This window comes from Bactrocera latifrons, unplaced genomic scaffold (assembly GCF_001853355.1).
Source record: "Bactrocera latifrons isolate USDA-ARS-PBARC rearing strain unplaced genomic scaffold, ASM185335v1 scaffold_108, whole genome shotgun sequence".
Lineage (NCBI taxonomy): Eukaryota > Metazoa > Arthropoda > Insecta > Diptera > Tephritidae > Bactrocera > Bactrocera latifrons.
In genome coordinates this window covers 945480-962860 of record NW_017534497.1, presented here as the reverse complement: position 1 = coordinate 962860, position 17381 = coordinate 945480, and the positions used below count along the sequence as shown (strand labels likewise).

General features: G+C 35.6%; 1 protein-coding gene across 1 annotated transcript in view; it reads left to right on the top strand.

Annotated features, from left to right (window-relative positions):
- The window catches only part of LOC108971001 (limbic system-associated membrane protein), an 88374-nt gene extending 73865 nt beyond the window's left edge, over positions 1-14509 (top strand). The window contains exons 8-11 of the mRNA XM_018936768.1: positions 5491-5643; positions 9015-9068; positions 12813-12905; positions 14436-14509. Coding sequence (XP_018792313.1) covers positions 5491-5643; positions 9015-9068; positions 12813-12905; positions 14436-14509 — 374 coding nt within the window. The remainder of the gene's footprint in view (positions 1-5490; positions 5644-9014; positions 9069-12812; positions 12906-14435) is intronic.
- Positions 14510-17381: the final 2872 nt, after the last annotated feature.

The window sequence follows — 17381 nt, the reverse complement described above, 5'->3', positions numbered from 1 at the left end:
TTAATGAAATAATTTCACTAAATTAATAAAAATTCCAATGAAATCATTTCTACAAAAATTTCAGCGGTCAGTAGGGTAAGCTTTTTTTTTTTTTTTTTTTAATTAGTTTTTTTTTTTTCTTTTCTTTTTTGTTTTGTTTTAAGGTTCACAAAACACCTGGCTATCGGCCAACCTGATGATATGTAAAAAAAAAAGTTCTATTGTAGAATAAAAATTTCTATGAAAAATAAATATATATGTGACCTGGTCTACGGAAAGGGGAGAAAAAAAATCTTAGTTGATTCGGATGGAAGATGAGATGCTTTTTCACGTGATAGAATCCAAAAAATCATAAACTAGTTTTCGCACGTTAGCTCTCTTTTCGTAGACCAGGTATATATACATATATTAAAACTGGCCACATTACCCTACTGACCCCTTAATAAAAAAACTAAAAATTTTCTTTCTACAAAAATTAAAAATAAAATAAAATGATGCTTTACAGTTATTTATACAATTCATTTTAACGAAATAATTTCACTAAATTAATAAAAATTCCAATGAAATTATTTCTAAAAAAAAATTTATAATTTTTTAAATAATAATTTCATTATCAATAAACAGAATTAAAGTGCCTTTTTATCTTATTTCCTCAGTACAACTCTCATTAACTATCCACAATAATATTTTTTTAATAACACAATATTTTTGCAATAATTTTTATTTTTATTTGTTTTTTTTTTTTCAAACCCTTTGACCATAAAAATTTTGTTCTGCCAATTAAGTACGCCACAACTCAGTTACAAACTTAATTAAAATCATAAATGCATACAAGCGCATATACTACACTCAACGATTTCGCAAAATATGTGCCAGCAATGATTTAACTAATTAAAATCACTGTCAAGACAATGTGGCGAAAAGTTCATGCATAACTGCCACGCCGCAAATGTCCACACGTTGACACCTCAACAAAACATGCAGCGCACACAGACACATGCATGCATACATGCATACTTATCAACATATAGCGATCTATATGTATAACGAATAATTAAAATGGTTGACACAAAAAGAGTTGCACATGAAATCACCAGCGCAACCGCAGAACCTTAACAAAACCTCAGAAGGTTGTCACATTCCATAAAATGTATAATGCATATACATATGTGCACGGGCATGTACCTGTTATTCGTTTGTAACAACGAACTAGCAGATTTATTTTGTATGCTTGAAAGCCGCAACAGAAATTCTAATTAAATACGCAAGGCACAACTGAATGGAAATTTAGTCTGSTGGGAGTAAAAGCAGAAAGGAGCAGTGTAGGTGATGAAGTATTTTTTAAAGAACCCGAAGAACAGCTTATCTTCACTATAACACTGTATTGCCGCCAAAAATATGAAGATTTTATAATTTTCAATTACCCATTGCTCATAATACCAAAACCAGGTCGACGTTCATACTAGAATATCAAAGTCATCAAAAAAACAGATAAGCTGTGAAAATTTGAGGAAAATAGAGCAGCCGTAGCTATGTACACGAAGTCCGTGAAGAATCGAATCGGCGCCGTTCACAGCAACTCGGACTGACGTATGGAACGACTTGTCGCGTCCAAAATCGAGCGTGTGCAAAAACTGAAACCGCTCGACCTTCCCAAGTTTCATCGCTTCACTCTATSGGCTATTGAAAAGTTCCAAGAAGATTYGACGTTTTCGACCCAAATCCTGTTCAGCGAAGACGCCCATTTCTGTCTCAATGRGTATGTAAACAAACAACCTGAAGACATTTAATAGATGTCAATTCATCAAGAAACACAAACACAGATTGGTTTGTGGGTTAGTGATATCATCGAACCGTATTTCTTCATGAATGGTACCGGTGTAAGCGTAACCGTCAATGGTGACCGTTATCGCGTTATGATAACCGACTATTTGATGCCAGAWATTGAAGCTCGTGATTTCGGCGACATTTGGTTTCGGCAAAACGACGCCACTTCCCACTTCGTATCAATCAGTAGATTTATTGAGAGAACACTTCGGTGTGCAGATAATTTCACTTTTTGAGCCGGTCTATTAGCMACACAGATCATGTGCTATCACACCGTTAGACTTTTTCTTGTGGGTATATATATAAAGCCCACAGTCTGTGTGAGTAATCCCGTTTCAATTCAGGCCTTGGAGCAAATCATCACGGGTGTAATTCGGCAGTTACCAGTCAAAATGCTCGAATGAGTCATTAAAAGTTGGTCTCAACGACGGACCTTCTGAGACATAGCCGCGGCCAACGTTTGGATGAACTAGTCCTCAAAAAATAAATGCCAAGGAATGTTTTTTCGAATGTGAAAAAAAAAACATTTCTAAATTTAAAGTTTCTTTGTTTTTTCTTTAAGTGTATGTATCACTATTTAGAATTTCCGAATATTCCCCGAAAGTCTGAATTTGATCCGGAAAATAATTTCGGAGAAATTATATTAGATTAGAATTGTCTTCATTTTATTTGCACCAATTTCGTAGATTTTATAGCTAATTGTGAATTAATGATCGAGGAATAATATCGAATATAGCTATGATTTCTACTAGTTGGATTATAACTAGTTAATGAGATGTAGCATTTTTGTGAAGCAACTTGTGTTGGTTTACAAAAAAAATGGATCTTAAAGCAATTCTTGTGTTAAAAAAGCACTGCTTTTTGGTTGAAAATTCTGTTGAATTTGGAATCAGGGAATTCACCGTTGAAAAGGCATTTGCATAGCTGGAAACAGACGAAATGACCACCGAGCAGAATAGTGTTCTAAAGAGGTGAAAGCTTTGTGCAAATTGGGTGCCTTGCAAGTTCATAATCCAACAAAAACAACGAATAACTGATTCTAAGTAGCGTTTGAGTGTTCTTTAATTAATTGTAATAAAATCGAATTTTCGCAGCGGTGTGTGAGAATGGAAACTTAGCTCCATCATTTGCCAATGGAGTCCAATCGACAGTCATTCTACTGGACTGCACATAATGAACCGGATCTCAGGCGTGGAAAGACGAAAAAGTCGGTATAATACACACATACTCAACGACTGATTACTGAGCCAGTTATAATCTATTTCACTGCATATTTGGTTGCACTCCTTTTCTACTATACCAAATACTTAGCAATTGTACTATTTTTAGGAGGAATCTGTTTCAAATTGTACGCATATTTGAAATATAATTTTTGTATTTATAAGTTGTATTAAATTTTGACATAAAGAGATAAGAGTAGGATATCTTTACCCTAGTTCTAAGCTACCTCCCCACCAAGTTTTAGCCAATTTTAGAATAATTTAAAGGTTTTTCAAAATTTCCTATTGTTAAATTAAATAAGATTTGTTTCCAAATCTGCGAAATTACTTAGCTCCAGCTTAATTGAAAAGATAAATGTTGACTACATTTGGGCTAAAAGCGAATATCGGTGACTAATACATTAAATTGAAAAGGACTTGTTATTTTATTAACTATTTTATGAACTTTTTCTCTTTCGGTAAATGTTTTCCCAAAATTGAAAGCTCTTTGGAACTTCCTTTGACTGAGACAATTCAACTTTGAGTACTGAATCAATTGATTATCGAAAAAAATATTAAATATTCTCAAGGTCGTTAGAAATTTTTCCTATAGAAAAGTTTAAGCTCTTTCTCTTAATATTATTAATATTTTCGAAAATGGAAAGCAAATRTAAAGATTCTTCAAATTATCATCAAAGCTTTGCCTCGCAAAGAGAATAATATAATTTCGTTTCGAATACTCAAAATATAAATCCAATCAAATTTATTTCCAGAAATTTAATTCCTAAAATATGCAAGTATTTTATTTTCAGCATGACGCTTACCTTAACATTTTGAAAAATATACCTTCTAATTGAAGTGTTGTCACAAATACTCCTTGACCGTAGACCAAAAAGTGTATTGTATCATTGCAGCATGAGCATCAACCTAACTTTTTAATTAACTGATTTAACTGAAAACTTTTTCGAGACACACAAAAACACATAAACCGAAATGCASCAAACTGGCCACACTAGAGTTTATGAAACTCTCTTACGCTGGCTGCACTTCAGTGGCTGCACTAATGCTCCCGCTGCGCATAAACATATACCAACAAATAGGTATGTTTATAGCTATACATGTGAAGGTGATACATATTTCACTCGTCTACGTTTTYGCATAATCACTGCCGTGGTTGTTTTATGTTTTTTGCCTGGATTTCTGTGGTTGCTTTGGTTGCTGCAAAAAAAGGCTATACRCTAATATTTATTTCCATACAAATATGAGAATGCTGACACATAATTGCATACATTTAGGGGCATACACAGAGAAATATGTAGAGTTAGTTGTTAAAATGTGTTAAGTTAATTTTTGACAGTTTTCAATAATCGTTAATTTTATATTTTGGAAGTTATGCCAAGTTTCGAGAAGATATCTTGTCAAATAMAAAACTTTTTCATACAAAGACTTCATTTCGCCCGMCCAATTTGTATGTCAGCTATATCATATATTGATCCGATCTTAATAATATTTAAGAATAATGTTATTATGAATTGGAGAATAATTCACGCCAGACTTCGTGGAGATATCTTATCAAATAAACAATTTTTCCATACAAGGGCCAGATTTTGGTCGATCAGCTATATGCTATAGTAGWCCGATTTWATTGATTATAATAAAAGAGCAGCTCTTAAGACGATAAGAAWGTATGCAAAATTTCAGATTCATATCTCAAAAACTGAGGTACTAGTTCGCGTAATTAGAGACAGACGGCGGACAGGCAAACGAACATGACTCAATGGTCCCAGCTCGTCACGGTGAACTATTATATGTATATGTATTTTAGATATCAGATGATTTTTTTGAGTTTTAAAAATTTTGAAAATATTGTATGGATTTAAGTATTTTTAGTTGTAAACATTTACATATGTATATTTGACTTTGGCCAGTCAAAAAAAAAACAAAAGAAAAAAAAAATTAAACGGACCGTACATGTTTGTCTATACGTATATGGAATAGCGAAAGAATTAAGTGAGGCAAATGCGCTAGGAAAATTTCTGCTTAAATGCTAATAATTTAATTTGCATTTTTGTAGCGACTTTTAATTGGTGCTAATGTCCTTACATGCAAATGTGAGCGGACTTAGAGTCATAAGCTATGGAAAAACTGCATATGTACATATGTATAAGAGAGAGCAGATATTAGCATATTTTATACAGATATATGTATATATAATATAACACAAGTCCGTATATGGGTTTTAACTTTTGCTTGCTAAGCTACGAGCCGCCAAACTTTAATATTACTAACACATGCTAGAGCTCAGCAAGTGGATATACGATATATGTAAATGTTAGAATAGGCGAAAATATTTTTGAACATTTTTTACGTTTTCTTTTTATAAATCTCAATTAATTCTTAAATAAAAAAATTGTTACCTAAATAATTGATTTGATTAGATATCCACAACCAACATTCAATGTCAATTTTTATCTTCCCATTGCAGGTGTCAAATATACCTCCAGCGTAACGGAAATTGGCGAATATCGCAACGCAATGCAATTGCATATCAGTGATTTGACGCAAGCAGAGTTCGGCGCTTATCGTTGTGTGGCGAAAAATTCACTKGGCGACACCGATGGCACCATAAAATTATATCGTAAGTTAATAAACGTTATTAGTTGGCCGGCATTGAACTTAAATGAAGCTTTTATGTTAAAGCTTTTATTAACAAAAAAAATTATTTTAAGCGTTTGAAATTGGTATGRTAAAATGCTGAGTTTCTAAAGCAGATTAAAAATTGGGATAAAATGGAAACATTACAATTTTTATAATCTCGCAACAAAGTTGCYAAAGAGAGTATTATAGTTTTGTTCACATAACGGTTGTTTGTAAGTCCTAAAACTAAAAGAGTCAGATATAGGGCTACATATACCAAAGTGATCAGGGTGACGAGTAGAGTTGAAATCCGTCCGTCCGTGCAAGCTGTAACTTGAGTAAAAATTGAGATATCATAATGAAACTTRGTWCACGTATTTCTTGGCTCCATAAGAAGGCTAAGTTCGGAGATGGGCAAAATCGGCCCACTGCCACGCCCACAAAATGGCGAAAACCGAAAACGTTTAAAGTGTCATAACTAAGCCATAAACAAAGATATTAAAATGAAATTTGGCAAAAAGGATCACATTAGGGAAGGGCATATTTGGACGTATTTTTTTTGGAAAAGTGGGCGTGGCCTCGCCCCCTACTAACTTTTTTGTACATATCTCGAAAACTACTATATCTATGCAAACCAAACTCTACACAGTCGTTTAATTTAGGCATTTCCACATACAGTTCAAAAAGGGAACAAATCGGATAATAACCACGCCCACCTCCCATACAAAGAATTTGTTGAAAAACACTAAAAGTGCGTTAACCGACTAACAAAAAACGTCAGAAATACTAAATTTTACGGAAGAAATATCAGAAGGGAGCTGCATCCAGCCCTTTTTTAAAAATTGGAAATGGGCCTGGCGCCGCCTACTTATGGACCAAAAACTATATCTCAGGAAGTACTCTACCGATTTCAATGAAATTCGGGATGTAATATTTTCTTAACACCCTAATGACATGTAACAAATGCGGGTGAAATCGGTTCACAACCACGCCTGAAATCTCGATTATCACTTTATCATGCGAGAGTATAAAATGTTCGGTGACACTCGAACTTAGCCCTTCCTTACTAGTTTATTTTTGGTTAAAGCAAAGATATATTGAACGTGATGATCGAAATTATACATAAGAGGAATTTAGTAACAACTATATATATATTTTTTTTTTCAATAATTATAGGTAAATCAGGATATGAAATTATATGACATATCAGTTTTGCGGGGATACCCAATTCAGATATCGCCGCATAAAAATAGCTCTTTGCAGCTTTGAATAGGTGGTGCGTTTAGTTTTCTTTTCACGGGACTTTTTCAAGATTTGACGCTTGGGCAGGGCATGTGACACCTGACATGTCTTTATGTCAGGACCACATGGTGAATTTATATGAACCTCCCAATTAATCTTTGGGTTGTCCTGATGAAACACAATTCCTCTCCCATTGGCCATTGCCCATTACTGTCTTAGCAAACTTTTGCAATGGTTCATTGCGTATACGTCACGATCCTCGTAAATGTCACAACATATTACTAGTATTCGTCCGCTTCGAACGATTTTTTGCGATTCGGAGCGGCTTCAGTTCATGAAATATGTTCAGCCGCGCTCATATGCACTTTGGTGCAATGAACCCCACCCCAACCATGACGCCATCTTGTACATAGTGCCCTTATACATCATCGGAAGGTATATTGCTGCAAAACTTGCTATTAGACTTAGAGAATCTGGCTTCTTAAAAGAACACGTATCTCAACACTAGGATTTCTCCACACACTTTAACTTTATACTGGATCACTTGAATCATGGAGTCGCCAAGCCTAACTGTGGCTGCTCCTTCTCTGCCCATATACCTATGAGGGAGCTTTGGGTTTGAAGAAGCCGTTAGAGGAGAGCTTCTTTACGGATAGCTCATAGCCTTGAGGGAAAGATTGTGGAGGACTGCATGACTCTTGAAGTATCTTCCACGCATAGGTTGCAGCTATTAAGTTTGCAGCAGGTCGACTGCTCCGGACTGCAGCCTCCTTTAGAGAAGTGACCATTCACTGAGATAGTGGAGAGACGACACTAGTCTTGAACTCACAAACAGTACATTCAAGGTTAGTCAAGGAGTGCCTAACTTCGCTAGCAATAGCATCGAGAGCCTTTGTGATAAGACTAGTTTGGAAGCCAGACCATAGCAAAATCTCATTAAATTGCAAAGCCAGGAAATGAGACAAAAACATCTTGACCCAAGATAGATAACAAGGGATCTTTTGATATCTTTGCTCACAGGTGGGCTAGCCTCTCCTTAGCTATGGGTCTTTTAACGGGCCATTGGCCTATTGGCGTCTAAGCTGTAAGTTTGTGAATCCCACAAGACGCCTTCTGGAACAGCTTTATGAAAGAACTCAATACTTCCTTCTTCACTCTCATGCGTTTGAAAGGTCGAGACTTAAACACTTGGGAGCGCATACCTTCAAACATCCCACCGAACTGGCAGGAATGGAAATTAAAGTCCTGTGCAAATTTGTATTGGCCACTAAACGTTTTTCTAATTTATAAGTTCGAACACAGGAGTTTTTTTCTATGGTTTCAGAAGTGGCTGACCACGTGCGATATTTGATCTAACCTAACTTAATCCAACCTAACCTTCGGAAAACGTTTCTCAAGGCTTTTTGCGAAAATTACAGTCGCTCTCAGCGAGTTTATCCATATTTTTGACAATAGGCTTGTTTTTTTTAAGATAGATGGGGATACAAGACTGTTCGTATATCTATACTATACATACATGGATAAACAGTCAACGTCTTTAAAGTGAAATTTATTCTGAATAACATAATATAAAATACTATAAAAAAAAAATTATTTAAAAGCCTCATAAAACCAAAACTAAACACATTTGCATTCAAGATCAAATCAGCTTAAAAATAATCCGCGAAATTGCGGCAATGAATGCGACCCCTAAACCGAATAGCGCGGCCAACTTAGCGCATTCGCAGGCTTGCATTTCTTTTAGTGAATTAACTATGGCAGAAATATTTAACCGCTTCGCTGACGGCRGCTCGGTCGTACGCAGACACCTGCACTTGGACGTAATTGAATTTAAATATTTTCAACCACGACTGCGAGTATTTGCGTCAGCGGAACAAGGGTCGTGGGGAGGCATTGCATTTTAATGAACTTCATTCATACACCTTTCGCGCGCTGGAATGTGACGAAAGAATGCTGGCGTGATTTTTTGCGAAATTTTTAATTTTTCCACATTTTTTCGCTTTTCATTTGCATAAYTTGTATGATTTGTTGTAGGAGTTAGCGTTCAGCTGCCGTGATTTTTTAACTGATTTTTTTTTTTTATTCGACTAATCCATACAAATTTTTCATTCTTTGCTATTATTTTCGTAGGAATACCACCGACTGCTGTGAATTATGTGGAGAACTCGGAAGGACGTTACAAAGGTGAGTGTCAGCGCTGACCAGCGCCTGTCAATAGTGAACGCTTTATGTACCACTGTTTATGCGTGRGTGTGTTTGTGTATACACATCCACATATRTGTGTGTGTGTGTTAGTGCAGTAAGACTATGCAAATGCAAATCAGCGCACTTCAATGTCTATTCCGTCCGCGTTGTAGACGCCATTCAACACTGACGCCGAGGCAAGCAGTAATAGCCACTCGTCATAATTTTTTACAATTTTTTTCCTCGCATATTTCTTTATGAATATGTATGTGGTATAAGCACMATAACTAAAGGTTGGTGTGCTCTCATATCTAAGGCAATGCCACTACGTGCAGACTAGACGCCGCTAACATTCGCGTCGGCTTTTGTGATGACATTGTGCACGTGCTGTGTAAGAGAATGTGTATATATGTATGGGTATGAAAGACAAAAAACAAATAATTCATTGCTTTAAAAAGTGCGAGGCAAATAAATTATTTATTTTCGGCTTCAAACAAATCCTCAGGCGTACGAATTTAATCGCCACCAGGCAGGCGTGCATTATGGCAAACAACAACCGCGCTCTCGATGGCGAGTAACTATCGTGAGAACGAAGCGTTGGGTGGGGTCACAATGAATCATAGTTCGACAGGTACAGTGTGTATGAAAAATAGTAAAAGTGATATTAGGTTAAAACATCAAGTAAAGTCATTATACACTTCATAGGGGATTTTGTAGCAGTGGCATACAAGATCTTTATCTGGAGTTTTAACGGTGAGTTTGTAAGTCAGCAATTTGCTGTAGTTATCCGATCAAAAGAGTTCCCTCCCCCCACCCTCTGATCAATTATATATATCTCCCACTTTTCAACTAGGAAAGAAGGTTGAAAGTAAACTAGGGAAATATAATAGCCGTAAAGCTATGTTAGCTACGCGCAACACTCTAAACTTTTATACGCATGGCTTGAAAATGGAGGATTCAAGCTGAGGTCTTGGCTATTGCGAAATCCTAGGTTGCCAAGAATGGTGTACATCTAACATCCGAAAACGTGATCAACAGTGGGCAACCCGTGCATTGTCTATACGCTCATCCGAACAGAAGCATGGTAAATRAAATTAAAACCCAATGGAATGAGCTACCTGGTTGCAAAACTGCAAAAGTCATGTTCAAAACGGTAGATTGGAAGTACAGTAAATTCCTGTTGGCACTCAAAGCATGATCGGATTACTGATCGGTCAGGCTCGCAGAATGAGACTGACTGACGGCTGGAAATGTCTAAGACAAGACAACAGGGAAATAATGGAGTATCTCCTGTGCACCTGTCTCACGTTGGTAAAACTACGCTGTAAAATCGGTATGATGCGCTGGAAAATCTATCGACACAAATTCACTTAAAATTCGAGTCAAGCCAAGGCGTCCTAAAGGATAACTTCTCATAGATGTAGTAACTCAGCTCCATCTGGCATTTYCCTACTAGACTATCTAATTAAGATGATCTTCAATGGTGTCGCAAATATCATGGTAAATTTAATATACCCTATTCAAGGACATTAAAAACGTAAAATTCGGGCTGTAAACAGTTCGGATCAAGCGGACAAAGACAATTGAAATGAATTGATCACAACTCAGAATTAAAATAAAAATTAAAATACTTCAAAACTCACGACTTTATATCTCTTTCCTGATAACTCAAACTAGTCATTGTAAACTATATATAACATCACTACCAGATGACCCAGTTATAGAGGAATAGAAAGAAATAAAAATATCACCCTCTTGATGCTCCCGAGAACGTAAACTCCATGGACAGTCCAAAAACAAACAAGCGATAACCCATTAGAGAAATTCTTCATGTCYTGAACCACCACAAAACACTGCGAAAAATAAAATTACTTTGGAATAGTTTAAAAGGTGAATATGTTCAAGAACTTCATCAAATCCGGCTAGTTTTTTTTTTTTTTTTTCTAAACAAGCAGCCAACCACCGATTATATAGTACATATGACTTCATATAATGACAAAAGTATTAATCGATCATCTAATTATTTTGAATATTAACCCAATATTAAATTGTTTCATTAAAATTATATAAATTACCTTAACTGTAAGTTTCTCAAATCAAATGAGGATGACACCAGTAAACTCAATCTAATATAGGTATGTCTGCAAACGCAATCGTAGGAGGCAATCCTTATTTTTTTTAGCGAATAAAATAATATTTTGGTGACTATAACGAACTTTTGTTCCTTTCCTTGCAAATTCAGGTTTCTTAAATAGAACAATGTGCAGAGAAATGAATGAGCCGCCTGACAGATACTTAATAGGTCTAAAACAAGTCTAGGAAGACTATTTTCGGGATTACTTTCTTTAATCTTGATCTTGCAAAAAAATTAATATAGTAGAAATCTATATGTTTCTGTAATTTATAGACTACTTCAGCGTTACAGCTACTAACACATTAATTAGAACTGTGTAAAATATTGGGTRGTCAAAAAAGTATTTTCGTATTTTGTCAATACAAGTAGATGTCATTGCAGTCGTATATCTSCAGTGCTACCAATCACATTGTWAATTCGGAAAGTGAAAAAAAGATACAGCTGCTCAAGAATTAGTGAAAAATTATATATGTATATATATATTTTGAAATTTTTGTACAAAAAAGAGAGAATGTCACGCAAGCCACCAATGAATTTGCGAAGTTTACGGGGACGATGCGGTATCAGTTTGTGTAGCACAACAATGGCACCCTCGCTTACGTTCTGGAAATTTCAAAATTTTACTAACGGAATTGTATCTCTAGCGGAAAAATTACAAAACGTGGCATATATTTGTTTATTAATTATTATAAATATAAAAACAAAAAACAAAAAAAAAACTGAAGTGAGATTAGAAATACGAAAAGACTTTTTCGACTACCTAATAGGTACATTTAAAAGATGAGGCTGTAATTATTATGACTTCTATTGAAAGGTTACGTATATTCACTTCCAAGTTACAGAAACCGCGTTTTTTCGATTCTTGCAGAGGAAATTTATTCAACAACCTCTGAAAAATCCGTCTTGAGSTGCGGAAGATTTGTCTGCTTAAAAATTACTCAAACCAAAAAACATAAACAATGTATTACTACAATCGATAGATATGGGAAATGATTGAAGGGCTGGTAAAAATTTGTTTTTCGTTTTTTGTGAAAAAAAAATCATAATTAAATCCAGCGTTGCTTAAAAGGTCAAAAGTCTTATTCCTTCGATAATTGCCATCTATATCTAAGAAGGTTTAGAAAAAATTTCATGGCGATCTTTTCTCTTTCGAGGAAAAAGCGTGCAAAGCTTCGAAAGCCAATTACACTAATTAACAATTTTTCTGGATGAATTTCAAATTTTCGCAGAAAACTTTCTAATATAAGTACATATGTGCATTTGATATTTATATACATATGTATATGTCAATAAAAATAGGTCACTGAGAGCTAAACTGAGTACTTATTAATAAAAATAAATTCTTARTCCGCTGTTCTTTTCAATTCACCACTCAGCGCTATAATATTTTAAGCGCTCAAATTTTCAACCTAACACACATATACAACAACTAAACCCACTGTGCGTCGGCACTACTCGTTTTTCTTTGCATACGAAATATGAAATGTATAATTTACGCTTTGAAAGCATTTCTTACTCAACCGAAAGTGCAATTTATTTAGCCATTTTTCACTGAACGACATTTCCACTTTTTCTTTAACGCTTTCGCCACAATTCCTCACGGCGTTTAGGCAGCAACAAAAAACGTATTAAGAGCTCGGAACTTTATCACCAGTCGAAGGCGTCCGAAGGCATGGACATGGAGAATCCCGGCAAACGAAAAGGTGAGCAGATTAAGATTATTTACTTACCTATTCACTTACTTACTCACTTACCCTATCTACTTCGCAAACACTACCCACAAATACTTCCCGGTTCAACTTTTCCCATACCTTGCTGCCTTTATGTGTGTGAGTGTATAAATATGAGAGTGTGTTTTGTATTTTTAGGTTGTTTTGTGGGAGTGGGATTAGTTATTCCAAAAATGATCGGCCACTTGAGACTGTAGCAGCACGATATATATACATACACATTTACCTACAACAAATATCAGGTCAGCGCTACAACCAGAAATCTGTTCTTTTCTCAAGCATAAGTTGAGCAAAGCAGCAGTTTGCCTTCTCGCCTATTATTTGACTAAGCGAACACMCAAAAAAATTAAAAAAGAAAGGAAGACGGCATTTACAAAAACACCAAAAATGCTAGTACAAATAAGACCACCGAACTTGAAGTACCGTTTGTTTGGCTTTTGTACCACAAACTTCCTAATTGTATATCAATAAATGTTCACTTCGTTTCCTTTCTTCGTCCAAAATGTTTGTATTTTACGCCTACCGAGCCAATTTTTTACGACCATTTAATGATTTGTAAATAATCCACGTTCGTTCTTTTTGGTTTGGGTGGGWCAATTTTATTCTCATTTTGGATATTGACAGTTATGTAATGTAATGATAAGAAGTTTGCCATTGAATTGATATTTTACTTTGTTATTTGGCCGGTTTGAACTCGCTATTGTGAGCAGTCCGAAAAAATCATATAGCGTTACTTTTCGACCATTTTCTTGAGTAAAGCGCCATACTTCGTCAATATAATATACTTTAAGAGAGCCCATGAATGCTTTGTTCAATGATTGCATTTTATGTGTAGAATGTTGTGGCAATGACAATATGATAATACGAGCCAAATCAAATAGATATAGTGTCCATCAAATATTAAAAAAACCGGATCTTCTTTAGATGATTTTGTGAAATCTAGAAAGTATTTGAACCAATTGGTAAAAATTAGTACTTGTACCCATCCAGACAGATGAGACGACGATTTGCCTGTTAATAACTTTTGATTGACGAGACTACAGTACTGACAGCCCCGTTTCATGAACGTTCCAAATACGCCTACTGAAAAATTATGTTTAATAAACTCATCTTTCAACAAGTTGAAAAACGAAGTCACTTTCGGACGATCGAAAGATGTGTCGATTGGTGCACGCAAGTTCAGAATTTCGCTATGTTGTTTACAAAATCCGTATAACCAATCATTATCCGTACATTTTTTCGAGACATTGAATTTATTTTGAATGTGGTTTTTAATGCTATTTGGAATGAAAGGACCGCAAATCTAGTCTCGTCTGCACAAAAAGCGTGACTACATCATCAAAGAGTACCTTACAATCGCATTCTGTTTTTCTTGGCATAGATATTTTTTTCTGCCAAGTTTTAATCGTTTAATCGTTTTTAATTTAAATATGATTACTTTCGGAACTCTCGGCATTTCAACAATATTATGTTAAATTTCCATGAAGAAATACTACAAAATAGGGAAATTGAATCACCACCCTTATAACTCAGTGCTAAATCGTATGATTATTGACTGCCAAGCCAATTCTGGATAAATACATATTACCGTCTTGGTTTTTATAAAAATAAAACTGCAGAAATTGTCATACAGGGTGGCTGATGAATTTTGCTACATTAAGAAACTGAAATAACTTTTTTTTCAGTGTATGGAATTCATTTTTCTTTTATTCATGTTAAAGCTCATTCAATTTTATTAAATATAGCTTAATTAGTTTTAAAAATAACGGAATCTAAATGCCCTGCTCGTTGATGCATGTGAGGCATCTTACCAAAAAGTTGTTCATTACTGCTTGGAGAGTTGAGACAGAAATAGCAGCAATTGTTTCTCGAATGGATTGCCTTAGTACATTCAAATTTGTTGGTTTTGCTTTGTAGACTTSCTSTTWKCAATAACCCCACAAGAAAAAGTCAGGTGCAGTAAGGTCAGGCGACCTGGGTGGCCAACGGAATGTGGAGTTTCTGGATATCAGCTTATTGGGAAATTTTCGTCGCATTTCTGTCATAACAGGTTGGGCTATGTGAGGGAGGAGCTGCACCGTCTTGCTGAAACCACACAGAGTTGAAAGAAATTCTCATTTGGCATAATTCTGGATAGAAAAACTCTCTCAACGTGCTAAAGTAACGGCCTCCAGTAACCGTAACGGTGTGACCGTTTTCTTCGAAGAAGTAGGGCCCGACAACGCAGCGTGATGAAACTGCACACCACACTGTGACACGAAGTGGTTGCAATTCCGTCTCATGGAGTATCTGTGGGTTGGAAGCACTCCATATTCGGCAAATTTGTTTGTTTATGTTGCCGTTTATATCGAAATGGGCCTCGTCAGACATGAAAAGACAGTTCAACATGTTTCCATCCTCCTCCACCATTTGAAGCATCTTCTGCCAAAATTCCAAGCGAATCGGCAAGTCTGCAGCGTTCAGTTTGTTRGCCATTTGAATTTTATATGGGAATAAGTCCAAATCTTTGTKYATAATTGACTGTAATGACTGTCTGCTTACAMCCATTTGAGCAGATAAGCTTCTTGTCGAAACACGTGGATTGTTTTGTATGGCAGCAGCTACAGCAACGAATGTTTCCTCCGTTCGAACTGAAGGAATTCGATGGAAAGGTCTTCTGTTGACTCTCCAATGCTCGGCAGTATTGTTTACAAGTCTCATTATAGTCCACCTGCTCGGAGGATTGCTGCCAAACGTGCGCCTATGCTCTCTTTGAACCGAAACTACGGACTCCAGTGCGTGATAGCGGCGGACAATCCAAATTTTTGTTTCGGTGTCCCAGTTATCTATTTTTGTTAAATGTAAAAGCCAATCTGCAAACATAAAATAAAAAAAATTAACCAGATTCATTAAACAGAAAAAAAGTTATTTAATTTTCTTTTGGTAGCGGCTTTCATCAGCCACCCTGTAGTTCCTTGAAATTAAGTGCAGCAGATATAAGCGGTCAAGAAATCAAAATTACATTGTTATATAGTCGCTTGCCCTAGATAACGATGAGGCAGTTTTTCGAAACTTTAAAATAAAAACAGCTTTAACTCGTCATTGAAGAAGAATTGAGTTGTAGAGAAAACCTCTAAAACGTTGAGATATGATGACAAGCATTCGTAAAGGGAAAATATTCGAGACTTTATCAATTTTGACACAAACTGCTACTCTGATACAATGACCTTTGAAATATTAAATATAAATTAAAGACCATCAAAACAATTAAGGAAGGGCTATTCAGGTATAATCGCACATGTCATTCCTTTGCAACTCACAAGGGTTAACGTTGGGGTAAACCTTCAAATACATACGGTTAGTTACATGTGGTGCCAGGCAAGTTTTCATCCGATTTTATTCATTCTAAGCACAAATATACACCGTTATTAAAAAAAACACGTTCTCTCTATTTTATTACGATGACTCATATATAAGTTGTATAAAGTCACCCGGAAGTTGGAAAATCTTTATGTTCAGTAAATAGAGGCTGAGGGGGGCCACCTATTTTTAACCAATTTTTTGACACACAGACATGCCATTGTCAGAAAAYAAATATCCCTAAAATTCATATACCCCATTATACATATATGCCGATAACACAAACATGCTGATACTTAAAACGCAATAACTTCAGTTCCAATAGATGAAATGTCATGAAATTCTCACTGGACAATCGAAAATGGTAGTAGATTCTTATAGATTCAATTTTTTACTTTGGAAAGTACCTTGTATCACACATTTACCAGCATTTGTGTTAAAAACTCAACTTTCAGCACTGGGTCATTATCATCCAGTAAAATCTAAGAATTGTTCTTCCACAATTCCGGCCGATTTCGAAGGATCTTCTCACGCAAACGCCTCAATACAGCCAAATAGAACTCATTATTCTCCGTCTGTCACTTCGAAATGCACCAAACCATCAATGTCGAAAACAATAATGAACATAACCATGAGTTTTGAGTGGCTTTGTGGTGTTTTATTTTTGGTTTCACCTAGTTCTTCCCCTCCATTCCGATGATTGTCTCATAATGTCTCTTCAGCAGTAATACTACCCTCCATGAAACTTTATGGCGTTTCATACCTAAAATATCCACCAAAAACATTTGAAGGGACACGCGAGAGATGTCGAACTCTCTTGCATCTCTCTAATACTGACCAGACGATTCTCAAGCACTATATACTTCACTTTTTAAATATCTTCATCAGTTAAATTGTTCGAAAGCCATCCAGAACAAGGCATGTCTTCAATGAACTTTCCAATATCTTCGAAGGCTTGGTATCACTCACAGMCTTGTGTTTTTGATAAAACTGAATAACCGTAAACCTTATCCTATACTTTGGCCGATTTTGCACACAAAAGTTATTTATAAATGCAAAATTTGACATTATACATTGTAAAAATCGCAACACACTACTAAAGTGTACCGA